At 39.0% G+C, this 17,970-nt stretch overlaps 2 protein-coding genes across 2 annotated transcripts; one reads left to right on the forward strand and one right to left on the reverse strand.

Annotated features, from left to right (window-relative positions):
• The first annotated feature begins 590 nt into the window (after positions 1–590).
• fbxl4 (F-box and leucine-rich repeat protein 4) lies at positions 591–11,602 on the forward strand. Its single transcript, XM_082149029.1, has 8 exons — positions 591–737; positions 2,172–2,788; positions 5,069–5,405; positions 6,016–6,260; positions 6,364–6,577; positions 8,235–8,306; positions 8,877–9,189; positions 10,281–11,602. The coding sequence occupies exons 2-8, from the start codon at positions 2,283–2,285 to the stop codon at positions 10,442–10,444; spliced, it is 1,851 nt and encodes a 616-aa protein (XP_082005155.1). The 5' UTR covers positions 591–737; positions 2,172–2,282; the 3' UTR covers positions 10,445–11,602.
• Positions 11,603–13,098: 1,496 nt separating this feature from the next.
• On the reverse strand, positions 13,099–17,970 carry pou3f2b (POU class 3 homeobox 2b). The gene has a single exon (XM_082149030.1). The coding sequence runs from the start codon at positions 17,102–17,104 to the stop codon at positions 15,827–15,829; it is 1,278 nt and encodes a 425-aa protein (XP_082005156.1). The 5' UTR covers positions 17,105–17,970; the 3' UTR covers positions 13,099–15,826.

Raw genomic sequence — 17,970 nt, forward strand, 5'->3', positions numbered from 1 at the left:
TTATTCAAATGCCACATTAAATGATTTTGTTTCACACCATATAATAATGAGAGAACTGAATGAGACCATTTATTACCAAATTACAATAACTTTCAATAATAAACAGAAATAAAAAAAGCATTTAACAAAGATTTATAATAAATAGCCTGACAACCCAAATATACTGCATATACAGTTTTAACCTGATGTTTTTTCATTTACTGTCTAATTCTTTCTCAGAGAATGCTGTTAATTATTTCTCTTCCTGGTTTTATTTGCACCTTATGTGTTTATAATGTCTCTTTCTGAGATTGAAATATACATTACTATAAAATAGCTATAAAAAGGTATACCACACATTTGTTTAAAAAAAATCTGACAAACATGTTTTGTTGCAATAGCAGTGTAATATTTTCTATTTGTATAGTCTATTTAATAAAGTATATTTGTCTCTACACGTTAAAATCGTGGCTCAAGCCTAATCTATCAACTTCTCAGTCATAACTGTGGTTCTTCAAAATATAAAGTAGAGTAGCCTAGTTATTCAAATCAGCCGAGCTGCAGAAAGGATTTCGTTAATTCAATAATGATGTGTGGTAGAACTCCACTTCCCACAATGCATTGTGCGGAGGTGAAGCGGATGTTTATATTCCGCGTGAACAGTGAAGAATGTGCGAGCAATGACAGCTGAAGTGAGAGATGGATCGAGAACGCAGAACACACTCAGCTCAACACTCCAACACACCATTGCATCGTCTGTAAGTTGCCATTGTTTTAAGTCTGTCAGTGCGGTGTGGCATGACAGCCTGCGTTATTGTTTAGCCGCTTCATAACCTACTGAACTAATAGCTCAGCTCGCTAACAGTTCCTCTTTTCGGATTACATTTTAAACAGTTCGATCATATAAAAAACTATATATGGATAGAATGTAAAGTAACGACAGAGCTAGTAGCAATCAATAAAAGCTTTCAGGCTAACATTAAAGGAATAGTTCACGGTTCGCCCCCAAAATTAAACATTTGTCATCCTCTCCTTTTGTGTTCAACAGAAGAAAGTGATAGGCTGCAGGTTTAAAACAACATGAAGGGGATTTAAGTAATGATTTATTTATTATTTAAGTGTGTGTGTGTGAAAAATAAATACAGGTTTTTAGGTGAACTATCCCTTTAACTTGCTATTAGTGGTTTGTCATATTGTCTGGTTTTGAACATTTGAATACATGGTGTATATCGTTTGAATATTTTTCTGCAGACTATTTTCACTGTTTTGGCATTAAACAGCATGATGATAGTTTGCTGTTTTAGCTTAAACCACCAGAATATATTGTGCATGTCACATTGTGATGGCTGTCAGAAGTCATTCTTTCATGTGAATCTCTCATCAGGAACTTTCCTCTTTCCTCTTTTCCCCTTCAGGAAGTTATGCAATGCAGTTTGAGATATATTTTATACATTATGACATGCTTTTTGACTGTCCTCTGATTAATATTCTGAGCCACATTCAAAACTATCAGAATAATTTTTACTAACTCGTTTTATAAAAACAAGCCAAACAATATTTACAGAAATACACTTACAAACAGATGTACAAATGTCATTATAGTATTATTATGCTATTATAGTTTTTATTATTAATATGAGTTAGCTTTTTTATATTTTCAGTTTTCATTAGAATTTTAGCTCAGTTGTTTGTAAGGTTATGTTTTTGATTATTATTTTTTTTTTTATAATATTACTATTTAGGTTAAAAAAAATTTTTTTTTTTTTTTTAGTTCAAACATTTTCATGCTTTCTTTAACTAGTTTATTTATTTATTTAGAGGTTTAAAATCATTTTTGGAAACTTCTATATCCCAGAACTTTTATTTTAGCATTCAAAAAAAGTCTATTTTGTATTATTATTATTTTTTGGCTTCATTCATAGAACATGAGCAGAAATAATCTCTGTGTATATTGTTCATAAATCCATTCTTATGTAAATTCTCATTGCATGCAAAATAGTTGTTGTTTTTTTACAAATAATACACAATTTGATTTAATGTGTGCGTCATGAATGAGGCCCTTGGAATTACAGATATCCTTTGACATTTCAAGGTTCTCACAATCTTGTGTGATTTTTTGTTGTTTGTTTGTGTGTGTGTGTGTGTGTGTGTGTGTGTGTGTTTGTGTTTGTGTTTGTCTCTCTAACCCACAGGTCATGCATGCATCTTGGCCTATAGCCTGTGCTGTGTAAAGCCTATCACGCTACAGCGCAGGGAAGGGACGAGGGCTGTGCTTCCTGACTCAAACCCAGACCTGCTGCTCCATGTTTCCTATGCTAACCCTTCTGAGCATGTTTTACTATATCTGTCTGCGGCGGCGCTCCAGGAGCGGGACGAGGAGCGAGACGTTGGGTAGCCGGCGGGCGGTGGAGCTGGGTCAGCGTTCGGCGCTGCCCGTCACCGTGGAGGTCGAGCAGTACGGCAAGGAGGTCCTGGACTTCAGCTCTCATTACGGTAGCGAGAACAGCATGTCTTATACCATGTGGAACCTGGCGGGAGTGCCTAACGTCTACCCCAGCTCAGGAGACTTCACCCAGACGGCCGTGTTCCGCACTTACGGAGGCTGGTGGGCACAGTGCGTTAGCTCCGCTCTCCCGTTCCGGCGTACGCCGCCCAATTTTCATGGCCAGGACTTCCTGGAACTGGCCTTCGAGGAGCCTGTCTATCCCACAGCTGTGGAGGTGCTGGAGACCTACCACCCCGGGGCCATTGTCAAGATCCTAGCGTGCTCACTTAACCCTTTCTCCCAGAACCCACCGGCTGACGTCAGGTAAAATGTTAGGTGTGAGCTAAAGTTCTGAACTTGTAATCAAAAAGTTGTAGGTTCTAATCCCACAAGGTGTGAACATAATAGCATTAGCATACTGTAAGATGCTGTGGATAAAATGTCTACTAAATAATTACCTTCTAGGTAAAAGCCTCAGAACCCTGCCTTAGCCTAAGAATTCATCTTTTACGTATAAAGCTTGTCCAGATATACAGTGAGGAAAATAAGTATTTGAACACCCTGCTATTTTGCAAGTTCTCCCACTTGGAAATCATGGAGGGGTCTGAAATTGTCATCGTAGGTGCATGTCCACTGTGAGAGACATAATCTAATAAAAAAATCCAGAAATCACAATGTATGATTTTTTAACTATTTATTTGTATGATACAGCTGCAAATAAGTATTTGAACACCTGAGAAAATCAATGTTAATATTTGGTACAGTAGCCTTTGTTTGCAATTACAGAGGTCAAATGTTTCCTGTAGTTTTTCACCAGGTTTGCACACACTGCAGGAGGGATTTTGGCCCACTCCTCCACACAGATCTTCTCTAGATCAGTCAGGTTTCTGGGCTGTCGCTGAGAAACACGGAGTTTGAGCTCCCTCCAAAGATTCTCTATTGGGTTTAGGTCTGGAGACTGGCTAGGCCACGCCAGAACCTTGATATGCTTCTTACAGAGCCACTCCTTGGTTATCCTGGCTGTGTGCTTTGGGTCATTGTCATGTTGGAAGACCCAGCCTCGACCCATCTTCAATGCTCTAACTGAGGGAAGGAGGTTGTTCCCCAAAATCTCGCAATACATGTCCCTGTCCCATGTCCCATGTCCAGAAAAACACCCCCAAAGCATGATGCTACCACCCCCATGCTTCACAGTAGGGATGGTGTTCTTGGGATGGTACTCATCATTCTTCTTCCTCCAAACACGGTTAGTGGAATTATGACCAAAAAGTTCTATTTTGGTCTCATCTGACCACATGACTATCTCCCATGACTCCTCTGGATCATCCAAATGGTCATTGGCAAACTTAAGACGGGCCTTGACATGCGCTGGTTTAAGCAGGGGAACCTTCCGTGCCATGCATGATTTCAAACCATGACGTCTTAGTGTATTACCAACAGTAACCTTGGAAACGGTGGTCCCAGCTCTTTTCAGGTCATTGACCAGCTCTTCCCGTGTAGTTCTGGGCTGATTTCTCACCTTTCTTAGGATCATTGAGACCCCACGAGGTGAGATCTTGCATGGAGCCCCAGTCCGAGGGAGATTGACAGTCATGTTTAGCTTTTTCCATTTTCTAATGATTGCTCCAACAGTGGACCTTTTTTCACCAAGCTGCTTGGCAATTTCCCCGTAGCCCTTTCCAGCCTTGTGGAGGTGTACAATTTTGTCTCTAGTGTCTTTGGACAGCTCTTTGGTCTTGGCCATGTTAGTAGTTGGATTCTTACTGATTGTATGGGGTGGACAGGTGTCTTTATGCAGCTAACGACCTCAAACAGGTGCATCTAATTTAGGATAATAAATGGAGTGGAGGTGGACATTTTAAAGGCAGACTAACAGGTCTTTGAGGGTCAGAATTCTAGCTGATAGACAGGTGGTCAAATACTTATTTGCAGCTGTATCATACAAATAAATAGTTAAAAAATCATATATTGTGATTTCTGGATTTCTTTTTTTTAGATTATGTCTCTCACAGTGGACATGCACCTACGATGACAATTTCAGACCCCTCCATGATTTCCAAGTGGGAGAACTTGCAAAATAGCAGGGTGTTCAAATACTTATTTTCCTCACTGTATTTCAGACTCACTAAATGTTAAAGTTTTTTTTGGCCTATTTTAATCAAATTTATTAATGCACAATATGATAATAAAAATTCAGTTCCTTGACTATGCAAATTAATGACCAATATTACTATTTTATTTATAACATCGTAATATTGGTCATTAAATTGCATAGTCAATTACAAGCAACTAACACTAACCCTATTGTAAGAACTTGTTAAAATAAAGTATGACCAAAAGTGATAATATTTATAAAATATAATATATAAAATGTTTCTAAAATAATGCCTTATCAATTGAATATTTACAAAAACTTATTATTTGGTCAACCAAACATTTTACTTATTTTAAGTAAACCATTTTTACCAAATGGTGACCAAATGTCAGATTTCGATAATGCATCAATCACATCTTTAGTAATTGAATAACAATATCACAGATTGTTTTACAGAGCTGGATGCGGTTTTTGTTTTAAGTATGGGTTGTGTTGTATTTTTTTTGCAGGTGGGAGGTTCTGTGGGCCGGCAAGCCGAACAAAGCCGTGACCCCTCAAGCTCGCCAGTTCTCCCCCAGCATCAGACAGATCAGTTTTGCCACCAACCTGCTGCGTCTGGAGGTGAACTGCTCTCTGTTGGAATACTACACAGAGCTGGACGCGGTGATACTGCGAGGCGTTCGAGAGAGACCCATTCTGGCCCTCTATAAGATCCCTGTCATCGACATCAATGATCTGAGTGACAGCGAAGAAGAGATCAGTGATGCAGGAGGCCTCTGCTGCAGGTCGGGTGGAGAAAACAGGCAAAACCTGGGAAACGGCTTCTTCGATAGGCTCCCTTATGAGGTTAGCATTGGAAAATTTCACATGATTCCTGTGAGATTTAGAAAGTTTTGGAATGTGCAGTTTCATGCCATCAGCATGTTTAGTAAATAGCATGTAGGCTAGTTAACAAAGACGGTTTTCAAGGACTGTGGATAACAACACAAGTTGGACCACAGAGTGTTGAAATCTTTTACGTACCAGACAGATATTGAAGAAAAATAGTTGGGATTCGGTCAAGTCCCGACTTGTGTGGTTGCAGTAGGTCTTCTGCAGTCATTTTCAGATAATTAGAGACCTTTTATTGTAATTTAAAAATACCTTTCCAATTCGTAAGCCCTCATTAACTGCACGCAGCTCAGATCTCCTGTCCAAACCACTGTCACCCTCACAGTCTCGTCAAGGCAAACACGAATGTGCTTCAGAAACATAATCTGGCTATTATCTGCTAACTGATATCCAGCTTCACACTCATACTATTGTTCAGTCTTCCCAACAGTGCACGTACCAAAAACATAATCAGAGCCTCCATAAGCGTCTTGAGAGTAATCTTAGTAGCTCTGTCTTTGCAAGTGACACAACAAGAATATTTAGCATGCTGTGTTCTGGTCGCTGTTTGTTTTTGTCACCGCAGTTAATCCAGCTGATCGTGAGTCACCTGCCGGTTCCGGACCTGTGCCGATTGGCTCAGAGCTGCAAGCTCTTTCACAAGCACTGCTGTGACCCGCTGCAGTACATCCAGCTCAGCCTGCAGCCGTACTGGGCCCGGCTCACTGATGCCTCTCTGTGCCACCTGCAGAGCCGCTGCACCCTCCTGCAGAGACTAAACATGTCCTGGACGGGCAACCGCGGAGCCGTGACGGCCACTGGCTTCTGCAGGTAACGGCGAGAGTCTCTGATCCAGATATTTCAAATAGTTTGATCTACTAAATGTGCGTAATAGTCACTCCATCTCTGTTGTTGTTTTTTGTTTTTTCTCAAGCTTTATGAAGGCCTGTGGGGTTAGCCTGGTGTGTTTGGAGCTGTCTTGCTGTCATTTCCTGACTGAAGCGTGTTTAGAGGTGATCGCCCAGACGTGTCCGTGCCTCCAGGAGCTCAATTTGGCTTCCTGTGACCGTCTGCAACCTCAGGCTTTCAATCACATCACAAAACTCGCTAATCTACGCAGGCTGGTGCTTTACCGCACTAAAGTTGAGGTGAGAGCAAGACTGAGAAAACGATGACTCATTTTCTCACGAAAAGCATCTGGTATACACTGAACTGTAGCTTGAACAAAAGGAAATTATGAATTTAATGTATTTTTAATTTGTAATATGATTAGAATTTAAAAAAATTTACATTCAGTATTTAAAATTCAAAACACTCACCAAACTTTCAGTCAGTTCACTTTTGCATCCATTCCTTTTTCAACATAGCATTTTATTTATTTATTTTTTAATCACCATGAAATCAAAATGGATTAATCTTGAGTGCATGAGTGCGGGGCAACCTGTCACTCACATGAGATCACAGCAAAAGCAAATGACAATGATCAAATTCCCGATGGACATTAGTCCCATCCTACTATTTTTTTTGTTCACAAAGCTGTTTCACTCAGATATATGTCACAATAGGGAAGACTATTGCAACTTCTGTTTCAGGATTTAAACAAGATTCACTATCAGCAATCCAAAAACAATCTTGTTTGCAATTTTTACCTGCTAAAAACAAGTGAGCCAAGTCGATTTGAGAGTTATAATTTGTAGGAGAGGCCATTGTGAGGAGCAGCCAATCACAACAGTTTGTTTTCTTGCTGCAGTACAGCTCACATAAATACACAGAAAGCGTCCTCAGTTCCATACAGATTAGAACATTGTTTTTATACCTCATTGTGTACTCTGTAATTTTTTTTGTTGGCAAAATCTTGATTCTGTTATGTTTGCTGTATTTCCTGAATCACACGTTTGACTGTATTCATGATTAAAGCGATAGTTTTGGGTGGTAATAATGAAGGTTTTTAACATCAAAGCTGAAATTGTTAATTACTGAACTATGAAATTTTGTGTTCCCCCAAAAGTTGTCTGCTTTATCATGCACCACATTTGTTTATTGTTTATACTGCATCATTAAAAAGGCAAGTTATCTTGGGAATTGAATAAGAAAACATGATTATGCCAGCCTGTTTTAAGCTGCTATAGTTACCTGTCCTTATGATTATACTGCATTATCACCTTTAGATCAGTGCTACATGCTGGTGCAGGCCCAAGCATGCTAGGGTCATCCCGTCCCTCCGTGTGGTTAACTGTGAATCAGCGTTTGTAGGTTTATGCGTGCCTCTGCCAACAGGTATAATGTTTCTGTAGCTTTTTTGTAGTGATGGCGACTGCATGTAAACATACACAGGAACACACACTGTGCCTGTAGCAAACGCACCTCTCTGTCATCATCGCTGGAAATATACACAGAACATTTGTCTACTAACTCACACAATACAGTCAATCTTCAGCTGTTTTGAGTTTAAATTAATGTGATTTTTTTTTTTTTTTTTTACCGAAAACAATGCCTGTATTATCTTAGTGATGCTCGCATGACACTTCAGGTTTAGAAATCCAAAACATCTTATCACTATATATTAGATGTGAGTGTCAGCCATGTGTGCCAGACCGTGAGATCATTATTTTGACACATCTATTTGGAAGAATATTGAATTGCGGAGTTAAATTTGTTGTCATCTTTGATTTGTGATATCAAATATGCATTCTTTCGTCTCCTTTTTACTCCACTGCCATCTGAATATAAGGATATGTTATTCTCTCATTAGTGCTGTGTGTTAATTATCACTGTTTTCTCTTTTTTATTTATTTCCACATGCAGCAATCAGCCTTGTTGAGCATCCTCACATTCTGCCCAGAGCTCAGGCACCTTAACCTGGGAAGCTGTGTCATGGTGAGTCTACTGGACAGATCAAATATGAAGATGGTGTACGTGACTGAATGATGTTCTGGTGCAACAGAGAGGCTTTTAAAAATAGTCATAGCATTATGAGAACCATGTTTAACTGACATACTAGCCATACTATACAGTATACAAGATTAGGTTTAGTGTATCACAAATAATAATAACAATGTAAGTGGTGCATCAAAGGGACCTGTATGATGCGCTGTTTTTATTTTTAAGGAGGCATGCATGCATGTTTATCTGAATATTATTGCCCACAACCCCTTCTACACAAGATTAGTTGCATCAGAGTGCAGTTTTATGATGTAGTATATCTCAGTACTGGCTGACTTCATATTTATTTCATTGACAGCCATCTCACGGTCACAAAGTGGCCAACCCTGCTTTTCATATTTGTTATGAAGTATGCAAATCGGTATTCAACCTCTGTTCCACTTCAGCCACAGGAACATTGGCTTGTCTGGTTGCGTGTCTTCACACGCAGCTCATAGTATAGCTTAGAGACGCTCAGTTAATCAATGAGTGCTTCACTGTGGCTACATGGTGATTTCATCACAGATTGAGGACTACGATGTGGTGGCGAGCATGCTGAGCGCACGCTGCCGTTCTCTACGCTCCCTCGACCTGTGGCGCTGCAGGAACCTGAGCGAGCGTGGACTGGCAGAGCTGGTTTCGGGCTGCAGGCTCCTGGAGGAGCTGGACCTGGGTTGGTGCTCCACGATTCAGAGCAGCACCGGCTGCTTCAAGCACTTGGCCCGCAGCTTGCCCCGCCTACGCAAGCTCTTCCTCACCGCCAACCGCACCGTGTGTGACTCCGACCTGGAGGAGCTGGCCGCTAACTGCAGCGCTCTGGAGCACCTTGATATTCTGGGTGAGATGAGTGTTTTTTTTGTTTAAAATGTTCTGTTTTGAAGAAGATATTTTTACAAATTTTTCAGTGTTCTTGTGGTCGTAAGATGAAGTATTTTAAAATGTAATAAATGCTGCCCTCAAGTGCAATCGAAATTTCCTTGTCGGAAATTGGACATGAACGTCCTCTCCAGTCGTATTTACAAAATTATCGTCTTGATAATTTTGATTCCCGAGTTGGGCGGGCCATAAACTTTTAACGTGGCAGAGAGGAGAAGGATTGCAGCTGTGACTGGTATTCTTTATTAGTTTATTTAAACTATTTGTTTAAGACACTTGTCTTGTCGTTAGAGAAGTGCATATTTACATAAATGCTTAACCATTTGAAACATATTGAATGTTTTATACACTGTCAAAATAGCATGTATTTAATTGAAATTTCAGAATTGTCAGCAAGCTGTCTACATAGATAGGGCAGTTAATGTTTATATGGTTGCTAACTAAATTTTCTTCCAAATTAAATATCTTCAATACATTTAGGCTTTAATAAGATTTCCCCAAGAAACAGGCAAGAATAAACCTGGTGTCCTCCTTGATCCCTATTCTTTCCGACAACAAAGCACTTGAACGTGACGCGCTTGTAATCACGACTCCAGAAGTGGGAATTAGGAAATTTCCGATAACGCATGAAGGCAGCATTATTCCTGAGATGGCAAAGCTGAATTTTAAGCAGCTATTACTCCAGTCACATTATCTTTCAGAAATCATTCTAACATTTCCTATTATTATCAGTGTTGATAACAGTTGTGCTGCTTAATCTCTTTGTGAATTTCTTTTTTCAGGATTCATTGAATAGAAAAAGAGCATTTGTTTTAAATAAAAATAGCATGTATTTAATTGAAATTTCAGAATTGTCAGCAAGCTGACTATATAGATAGGGCAGTTAATTTTTATATGGTTGCTAACTCTTTTGAAACATTGCAAATGTCTTTACTGTCACTTTTGATCAATTTAATGTATCCTTGCTGAATAAAAGTAATGATTTCTTTCTAATAAATGACGACACAGCAATCAGGTGAACTATCCCTTTAACTTTTCCTTGTGTTTTCTCAGGCACACGGATGGTGAGCCCTGCTTCTCTGCGGAAATTACTGCAGTGTTGTCCTCGGCTAAAGCTGTTGGACGTGTCCTTCTGCTCGCAGGTCGACTCTCGCTTCGCCCAGGAGCTCACTGGCCTTTTCCCGAATGTGTCCATCAAGAAGAGTTTCACTCAGTGAAACTCAATGGGCCCTCCTGAGCAGAAGCAGCTTCATGGGACGGACTTTAAGACCCTTGGAAGAAGGGTGGTGCATTCTGGTGCTGTGGACTTTCTGCCTTGAACTGCACAGAGCTGTGAACTGCCGCTTGGAAGATGTTATGGATGTTTCACACTCTCTCAGCTTGAATAGTCTCACTATGTATTGAATCTCACACACTTCAGCAGACCTCAGTTTTTGATCTTAATCTCAGGGTTTTATTTTTGTCTTCAGAGAGAGACGTTTGTAGAATGCTGTACAACAGCCGAAGGGTTTTGTTTTAAACATACTTATTCAAGTGTATCAGTACCAATGTTTTATTTGCATTGTTAAATGTCGTCAAATCGCTGTTGAATATTGTGAAATAGTAACATGGTGTACTATGATTATTTATTAATTGATCGATTATAAATTCAGGGCCACATTGACTTGAATCGTGGGCACAGAAATCTTTTTGTGGCAATACCTAGTTTGTGTGAAACGTTGCCCATATTTTGAGTCAATCCTGTTATGCACTTGTATGCACACTATAGGGCAAATACCAAAACATAAGCTTTTCTCTATTGCAAAACTTGACGTTTTCTTTTACACAGGCGCATGCTAACCGTTAGATTACATATCCTTGTGCCTTAGGTTTAAAGAGAGAAGTGCTTTGTATATTTGCTGGTCGTCTGTATTGTGCTATGCTAAATTGCGATTTGCCAAAAACACCCTAAACCAAAGGGTTTTTCTTTCTTTTTTAAATACACTTTAATTTTGAAAAACACAGATGGCAATGTGCTGTGTTTTCTTTAGAGGTGTACAATTATTCATGTCAAAACAAGGATAAGGAGAAATTGTTTAGTGCTTTTGGTAAAAGTTTAAGTGCCATATTTTTTTTATTATTATTGTTCTTTCAATTTAACTTACCTGTTTTTCACTAGCACCCTGTAAACAAACTCTAAAGTTAATTTGAAGCAACTGAACATTATATAGATTGTATTTGTGTTAAATTATACGGTAGCTGCAGTGAATTAATGTTGTCATTTAGGATATTGTATTAAATTTGTGCTGTTTGGAAGAAGCAGGCTTTTAGCATTATTTCAGAGTGACTGAGAGTGACACTCATGAGGTCTTGGTTCAATAAAGTGAGGCTTAATATTTTGTGTTCTTTTTTTCCCGTTTGAAAATACTATGCTCCTTCTTTTCTGTGATTATAAAATAATTGAATTTATTAATAGTGCTAAATCTTCTCACAGATTATGTTTTGTCTATACTATTTCCACCAGTTAGATTCAATAGTTTGGTCAAACTGAAAGTCAGAAACGTCCTTAGTCTTAATCCCTCTGAGTTTAAGGGCGTATTAATATTGCATCTGGCAGTGACAGTCTCATTGGACTAACAGTGATGTAATGAATTGTTTATGTCTGCTTTAATGATGGACTGAGGAGCTCTAATGTGCCCTGAGGACCTGGAGGGATGCAGTTAATTAGATGAAACGATTTCTTGATTTCTATACAACTATTGCTAGTCAGTACACGCAGAAAACTGTCATTACACCCCTGTAAATAGATCAACAGTACAACGCATAACAACACTGTCAGCCTCTGCCTTTGAACCCTGTCATTTAGAAGCGGCAATGCACTCCTGTTACAATGGTTTTAGCATCAATATTCATTTGAAATGTTCTCTGTTTCATCATTTAGCAACAAAAACCAGTTTGAGAAATCTTATTAACACCTCATTTGTGCATGCTTGATTCCTGACATTGTTTTAGTAAACAATTTTGAATAAACGAAACCTTGAAAATGTCGTGCAATGCTTTTGCAGTTTTAACCGTATTATTTTTATAACATGAACATAAAATAATTAATTTGCTAATATAAAAGATGTACCCATCATAGGTTTGATGTACATTTTTAAAGCACTTTTCAAAGTGTAATCAAGTTTTAAAGAGGTTTTGTTAAAAATGCAACATTTATAGGCCTTCAAATTTTTAAATAGGCATATGTGAACGCTAATCTGGTGGAAAATTTCAAGTGTTCGTGTCTTGTTTGCCTAACACCTCAGCAAAACTAGTTTAGAAAATTATAAAAAAATCTTTAGGTTTTTTTCAACCAAAGTTTTTTTGGGGGGAAAACAGGAACAGCTATGATTCATTATGTGTGTGTGTAACGTAAATGTGCAAATGGCTGCCTACTGAAGTCAGGGCGCATGGAAGAAAACCCCGGAGTGTTGAGCTATAATAGCCATGTGCTGCTGTTGTTACGTTTAATCAATGTTGCTTTAGGTGTCCTAGAAAATATCTCACTAGGTGGCACTAGAGGATAAGGATATAAGCTCTTACACAATCACGATTTTAATACACTCAATTCTAGACTTAAAATGTTTTCTCAAATATGGAGAAAAATTTATCACTTTTAAACTTTTTTAAAAAACTAGTCTAGCTGTAAATTGTCCATATTATGGAAGAATGTCTTGACTTTGAATATTCTCTGAATTGTAAAGAGATTGAAATGTGCCCGGTTCACTTCCAGGCAAAGCACCACGGAAGACTCATAAGAGCAGCCCAATTCACTATCATTGGTCATTTCAAAGACGGCGTAATATCTCACATTGGATCCGTAATTTGTATGCCCTATTATTGCCACAATTATTCTAAAAGTAATTCTTTGCAACAAGAATAGCAAAAAGCCTACACGAGAAACAAAGCCTAATGCCATATGGGAATGATACATTGAGGTCCACGTTTTGATGCCACAAAATTAGTGACACTTTCAAAATAGTAGGCTACTTCATCCATAACTGTTCTAGTGACAAAATATACCAAATTGAAGGGTTCAGTTTTTCTAAACAATGGTCGAACATTTTTATAGGCTAGCTACTGCCTTTACCACAAAAATCAGCGTGTTTTATTAAACACAAGAATACAGGCCTTAGCAGTGTCAGTCCTCAATATCTCAGAATGTAACGTTAGCTATATCGGCCTATTTTTTTCCCCTTTCAGAAAAATAAACAAAACTTCTCGGTTTGCATTTGTTGTGGCTTACACATTTCACGCTTTCAATTTCACTTCAGATTGAGTTGACATTTCAACCCATTTGAATAGGTTAGCCTACTTCCGTTTTACATTTTAAAATTTCGTTAAAAAAACATGACCGAGACGTCAATAAATACATTTTTACATCCCCCGCATAATTTTTACATCCGACAACACAATGTCAGTTTTGATTCTGCGATTTATAAAAACATAATTTAGCCTACTACAAAATCAAATTTCTATCACAACCTCTGCGCATTTTATTTTACCCACAAATTCATCCAGTTCAAGGTTTGATGGTGTCTTTCTGACAGAGGAAATAAAACGACAAATAAATAGCTCCCACAGTTTTTGTAGAAATACATGACAGTTTGATCAATTAATCTATGTAAATGTTTCTTTTGAAAAAAACAAAAAAGTAGAACGATAATAACAGATGTCCCTGGAATTTCTGTGGAATAGATTTACACAAAAATATTAATTAAAATATAAACAAAATAATACAATAAGAAAATAATAATAATAATAATGATAATAATAATAATAATATTTTCTGATTGTTGTATTGTATTTACACATAGTGACGTATAGCAAGCCCCTTGGACAAATCTTTCCATTTTTCAAATATTCCAGTGTTTACATTTTCAGTAAATCATCACTGCATCGTGTCCCAATAAAAGCGAACGCGGGACTAACACAACGAAGAACCATAATGCAGAGAAAAAAAACAAAAACAAAAACAAAAAACAGTTAAAACTAAAATCCAAGTAGGATTATCCTTTTACTATATGTAGGCTATAGCTCTGATGTTGGGTAAACGTGGAGAATATTTAATAATAATAATAATAATAATAATAGCCTAATAATAATGATAATAATAGTGCTGCTATGTTTCAAATTGATACTTGATAAATTATGGAAATATAAAATACACAAAACCGCTTTGTCATATGAAACAATGAAGAGTCGTTTGACTTTAAATGAAAATATTGCAGGTCACATCACTTGATTTTCCCATTCTGCACGATAGGCTACTGTGTAAATAATCTCTATTTCAAAATAATTAAAAAAGACATTCAAATGATTCAGATATATAATAGTATTGAATTCGTTGGGTAGAAAATAGTGCTAACATTGTTGAAGACTGAACATTGTTTACTATACATATAGTAAAGTCAGCTCATAATTTATAAAAAAGCAGCTGAATGTGGGTTAAAAAGCAACTGACTCACGCAAGAGATAGCAAGCAAAATTCGGCTAAATTAGGCTACTATAAATATAAAGGCAAAATATACCAGCTCTAAAGTTAAAACAAATGAGACCAAAATAAAATAAACAAACGCCTCTAAAATCTTTTCCAAATTCAAAATAACACGAAAAAGTGCTCAAGTGAGAGAATAACGTAACATGTACTTTAAAAATTATACAATATTTACAGCACTGTGTGGAGTCCTGTGAAACAATTGTATTTTATGGTAATATGACTAAATCGAGGGAAATGCCAGGTTTCTATCACTAGCCCTTCGGTGACCTGTCTGCAGCATGATGCTAGAAGTTTGATGCTGTATCTTTTTATTTTTCCAATTTAGACCCATCCGTATTGATAAGATGGAGACGCAGACCAGAATCAAGTGTGAGACTAATTTCTTGGCGCCAAGACTACAACATCTGTTTAGTGTGACCTTGCACCTCACTCTATGAGTAAGCGAACTGGTACATAACCATGCTGTATCTAAAATAATAATAATAATAATAGTAATAATAATAATGTTTAAAGGCCTTTGATCCCAAGAAAATTGTTGACTACTGTGGGTGGATAAATGTCACACTGATGTTGCTGTTTTTTGGGGGTTTTTTTTCAATCGAATCGATGTTCACCCTCAGTCGCCCACAACAAAAGTAAAAAATGGCGTGTATTTGTCAAATGCTGCAGCACTAGTCACTTTTCAGGCTAATCGTGGCAAAGAAAATGCAGTGAATGTGAATGTAAACAACTGTCTATGGGACACCCATGCTCGCGTTTGAGGGACATTTCGCTCGTCTCAAAGTGTTTGATAAATACTAGGGTTACACCTTAAAACTGCGTCTTTTCACAGTGCTGGGTATTCACAGAACAACCGTTCTCTTTGCTCGCGCGGGGAACGCACGGTCCCCTCTGTTGCAGCGGTACGAATTTTGAGTAACATTGAAGACGGATATAATCTGCTCTCCCGCCTCAGTAGTCTAAACCGCAGCTGCTTTCACTTTGGATAGCTCCAATGTGAACATAATCATAAATGAAGACTGAGGCAGTCAATATGATAGATATGTCCTTGTTTTTGAATTGTTTTTGTGTTTTTTCTCTCTCACTGAACTGGCGTCTGAACCCCGTGATGCGGCGGCGTGTCTCCGTATACGTCCTCGGTACCCGGTAGAGGTCCGCCGGGAGGAGTCATCCGTTTTTCTTTCTGTCTCCTGTTACAAAACCAAACCCTCACTACCTCTTTTTCCAACTGCAGACTGTCCGCCAGTGAAGTAATTTCCGACGCGGCTGGCTTTGGGCACTTAAGGAAATGGCTCTCCAAAGCCCCTTTGACGCTTACCTCGATGGAAGTCCTCTTTTTCCGTTTCCTCCCCTGCGCAGCTATCTTGTCCAAGCTCGTGGGGCTGCCAGATGTGGAGTCTGCCTCCTCCAACCACTTGTTCAACAAAGGCTTGAGCTTGCACATGTTTTTGAAGCTGAGTTGCAGGGCCTCAAACCTGCATATCGTGGTCTGCGAAAACACATTTCCATACAGCGTTCCCAAAGCTAGTCCGACGTCCGCCTGCGTGAAGCCCAGCTTGATCCTCCTCTGCTTGAACTGTTTCGCAAACTGTTCCAAGTCGTCCGAGGTCGGCGTGTCCTCGTCCGAGTGGTCGTGGTGACTCTGGTGCGGCTGGTGCTGGTGCTGGGACGGTGGATGGCCGTGGTCGCTGAGATGCGGGCTGTGGTGGTCCTCGTGCGCATCGCGCATGCTGTGGTGGTGGATGCTCTGGCCGCTACCCGGGATGAGACCGTTCACGCTGAAGCCGGGCTGCGAGTAAATAAGGCTCTGTCCGTTCGAAGTGGCCATACTGGGGATGTGAGCTGCCGTCGTTGTTCTCCATGCCCTTGAATCGTGATGGTTCCCGTGCGTCTGATGTACCAGGTGGGGTGGCCGCGACTGATGCTGTAAATTGCTGGAATTGTGCATGTCGTCCCGGGGGCTCTGCACCGCTGGCTTGATGTCCTGCTCGCCGAGGGGACTGGACGACCACGGTCCTCCTTCTCCGTGTGACAAGGCTGTTATCCACTGGTGCGCGTGGCTGAGCGGGTGACTGTTGCTCTGCAGTGAGTAGTCACTCTGCAACAGGGTTTGCGCGTCCCTGTAAGCCGTAGCTTGCTGCATGCTCCCAGGCTCCGAGTGTACAATAGATGAGCTGGAGGTGAGGATATTGTAATGATTGGATGCTGTAGTCGCCATGACTCTCGGAGCCGGACTGATCGCTCCTATTAAAGGAACCTTGCATTTGACAGTTACTCTTTTGCCACAGGCGTCTCCCAGGCTCTTTGCCAAGTGGACGCAGCGGCGCGCACCTGAGCTCCGCCCCTCGACGGCGCTCATTGGGTGGAAAGGAACGATGGACGCGCTTTTTTGGAGGCAGCCTTCAGTTCATTGGATGCTCGAGAGTCTAAACAAACACTGCCTCTTTCCTTCAAAAGAACTCCGTGTCCTGCAGCACCTCTGAAATGTGAGGGACCGAGCTACGGGCCACCAAGACCGGAGCGAAGAACATCAAAGGTTATGATTTTTATAACTTGGAGAGAAATTCATTTCAAACTTGTCTGTTATGGAATTTGCAATTGTGTGAGTATGTAGGCTATGTGTCTTATTTAATAGAATTTATGCAATGCAAAAAAATAAAAAATAAAAAAATCTATTTTATATGATGTCATTTTATACATTTATTGATTACAGGTTCTGGGGATTCATTTGTCAAAGAAGGGAAACTATTTAATCTTTCTAGCGCGATGTTTGCTGGCCTAACTATGAGCAAGGTATTTGGACAGAGTCAACTTTACGGACTTTACAGCAAATGTCCAGAGTTCTAAGAAGAAAAGAAAAAAACAAACTGCTTTAGACGAGGGAAAAGGTGTTAACTAGTTTTTAATGTTGTTTGCCTCAATCAGGTGTTTGATTTTGAAGAACTGCCACAAACAAGGCTTTAACGAATATCATTTTTTATTTTTTATTTTCACATCTTAATGAAATTATGCTGTATCTGGAGAAGATTATTAAAGTGAAAATGTTGTTGCTTTGTAAAATTGTTATTTATTTTGAGGAACATATTTAATTTAACATTCGTTTCTATTACATATTTATATAGATATATAAATATATGGCTATAGGCCTATATATAAATGTTGCTACTTTACAACAGTTTTAAAGTATAAATAATAATGAGAACGAGAAAAATTATATTATGTTTT

This window comes from Leuciscus leuciscus (genome assembly GCF_965113295.1).
Source record: "Leuciscus leuciscus genome assembly, chromosome: 20".
Lineage (NCBI taxonomy): Eukaryota > Metazoa > Chordata > Actinopteri > Cypriniformes > Leuciscidae > Leuciscus > Leuciscus leuciscus.

Excerpts from the sequence above, each read along its gene's own strand:
- pou3f2b (XM_082149030.1), bottom strand. The coding sequence starts at position 17,104 with ATGAGCGCCGTCGAGGGGCGGAGCTCAGGTGCGCGCCGCTGCGTCCAC.
- fbxl4 (XM_082149029.1), top strand. The coding sequence starts at position 2,283 with ATGTTTCCTATGCTAACCCTTCTGAGCATGTTTTACTATATCTGTCTG. Across the intron at positions 2,789-5,068 it reads AACCCACCGGCTGACGTCAG|GTGGGAGGTTCTGTGGGCCG; the intron begins GTAAAATGTTAG and ends TTTTTTTTGCAG. Across the intron at positions 8,307-8,876 it reads ACCTGGGAAGCTGTGTCATG|ATTGAGGACTACGATGTGGT; the intron begins GTGAGTCTACTG and ends ATTTCATCACAG.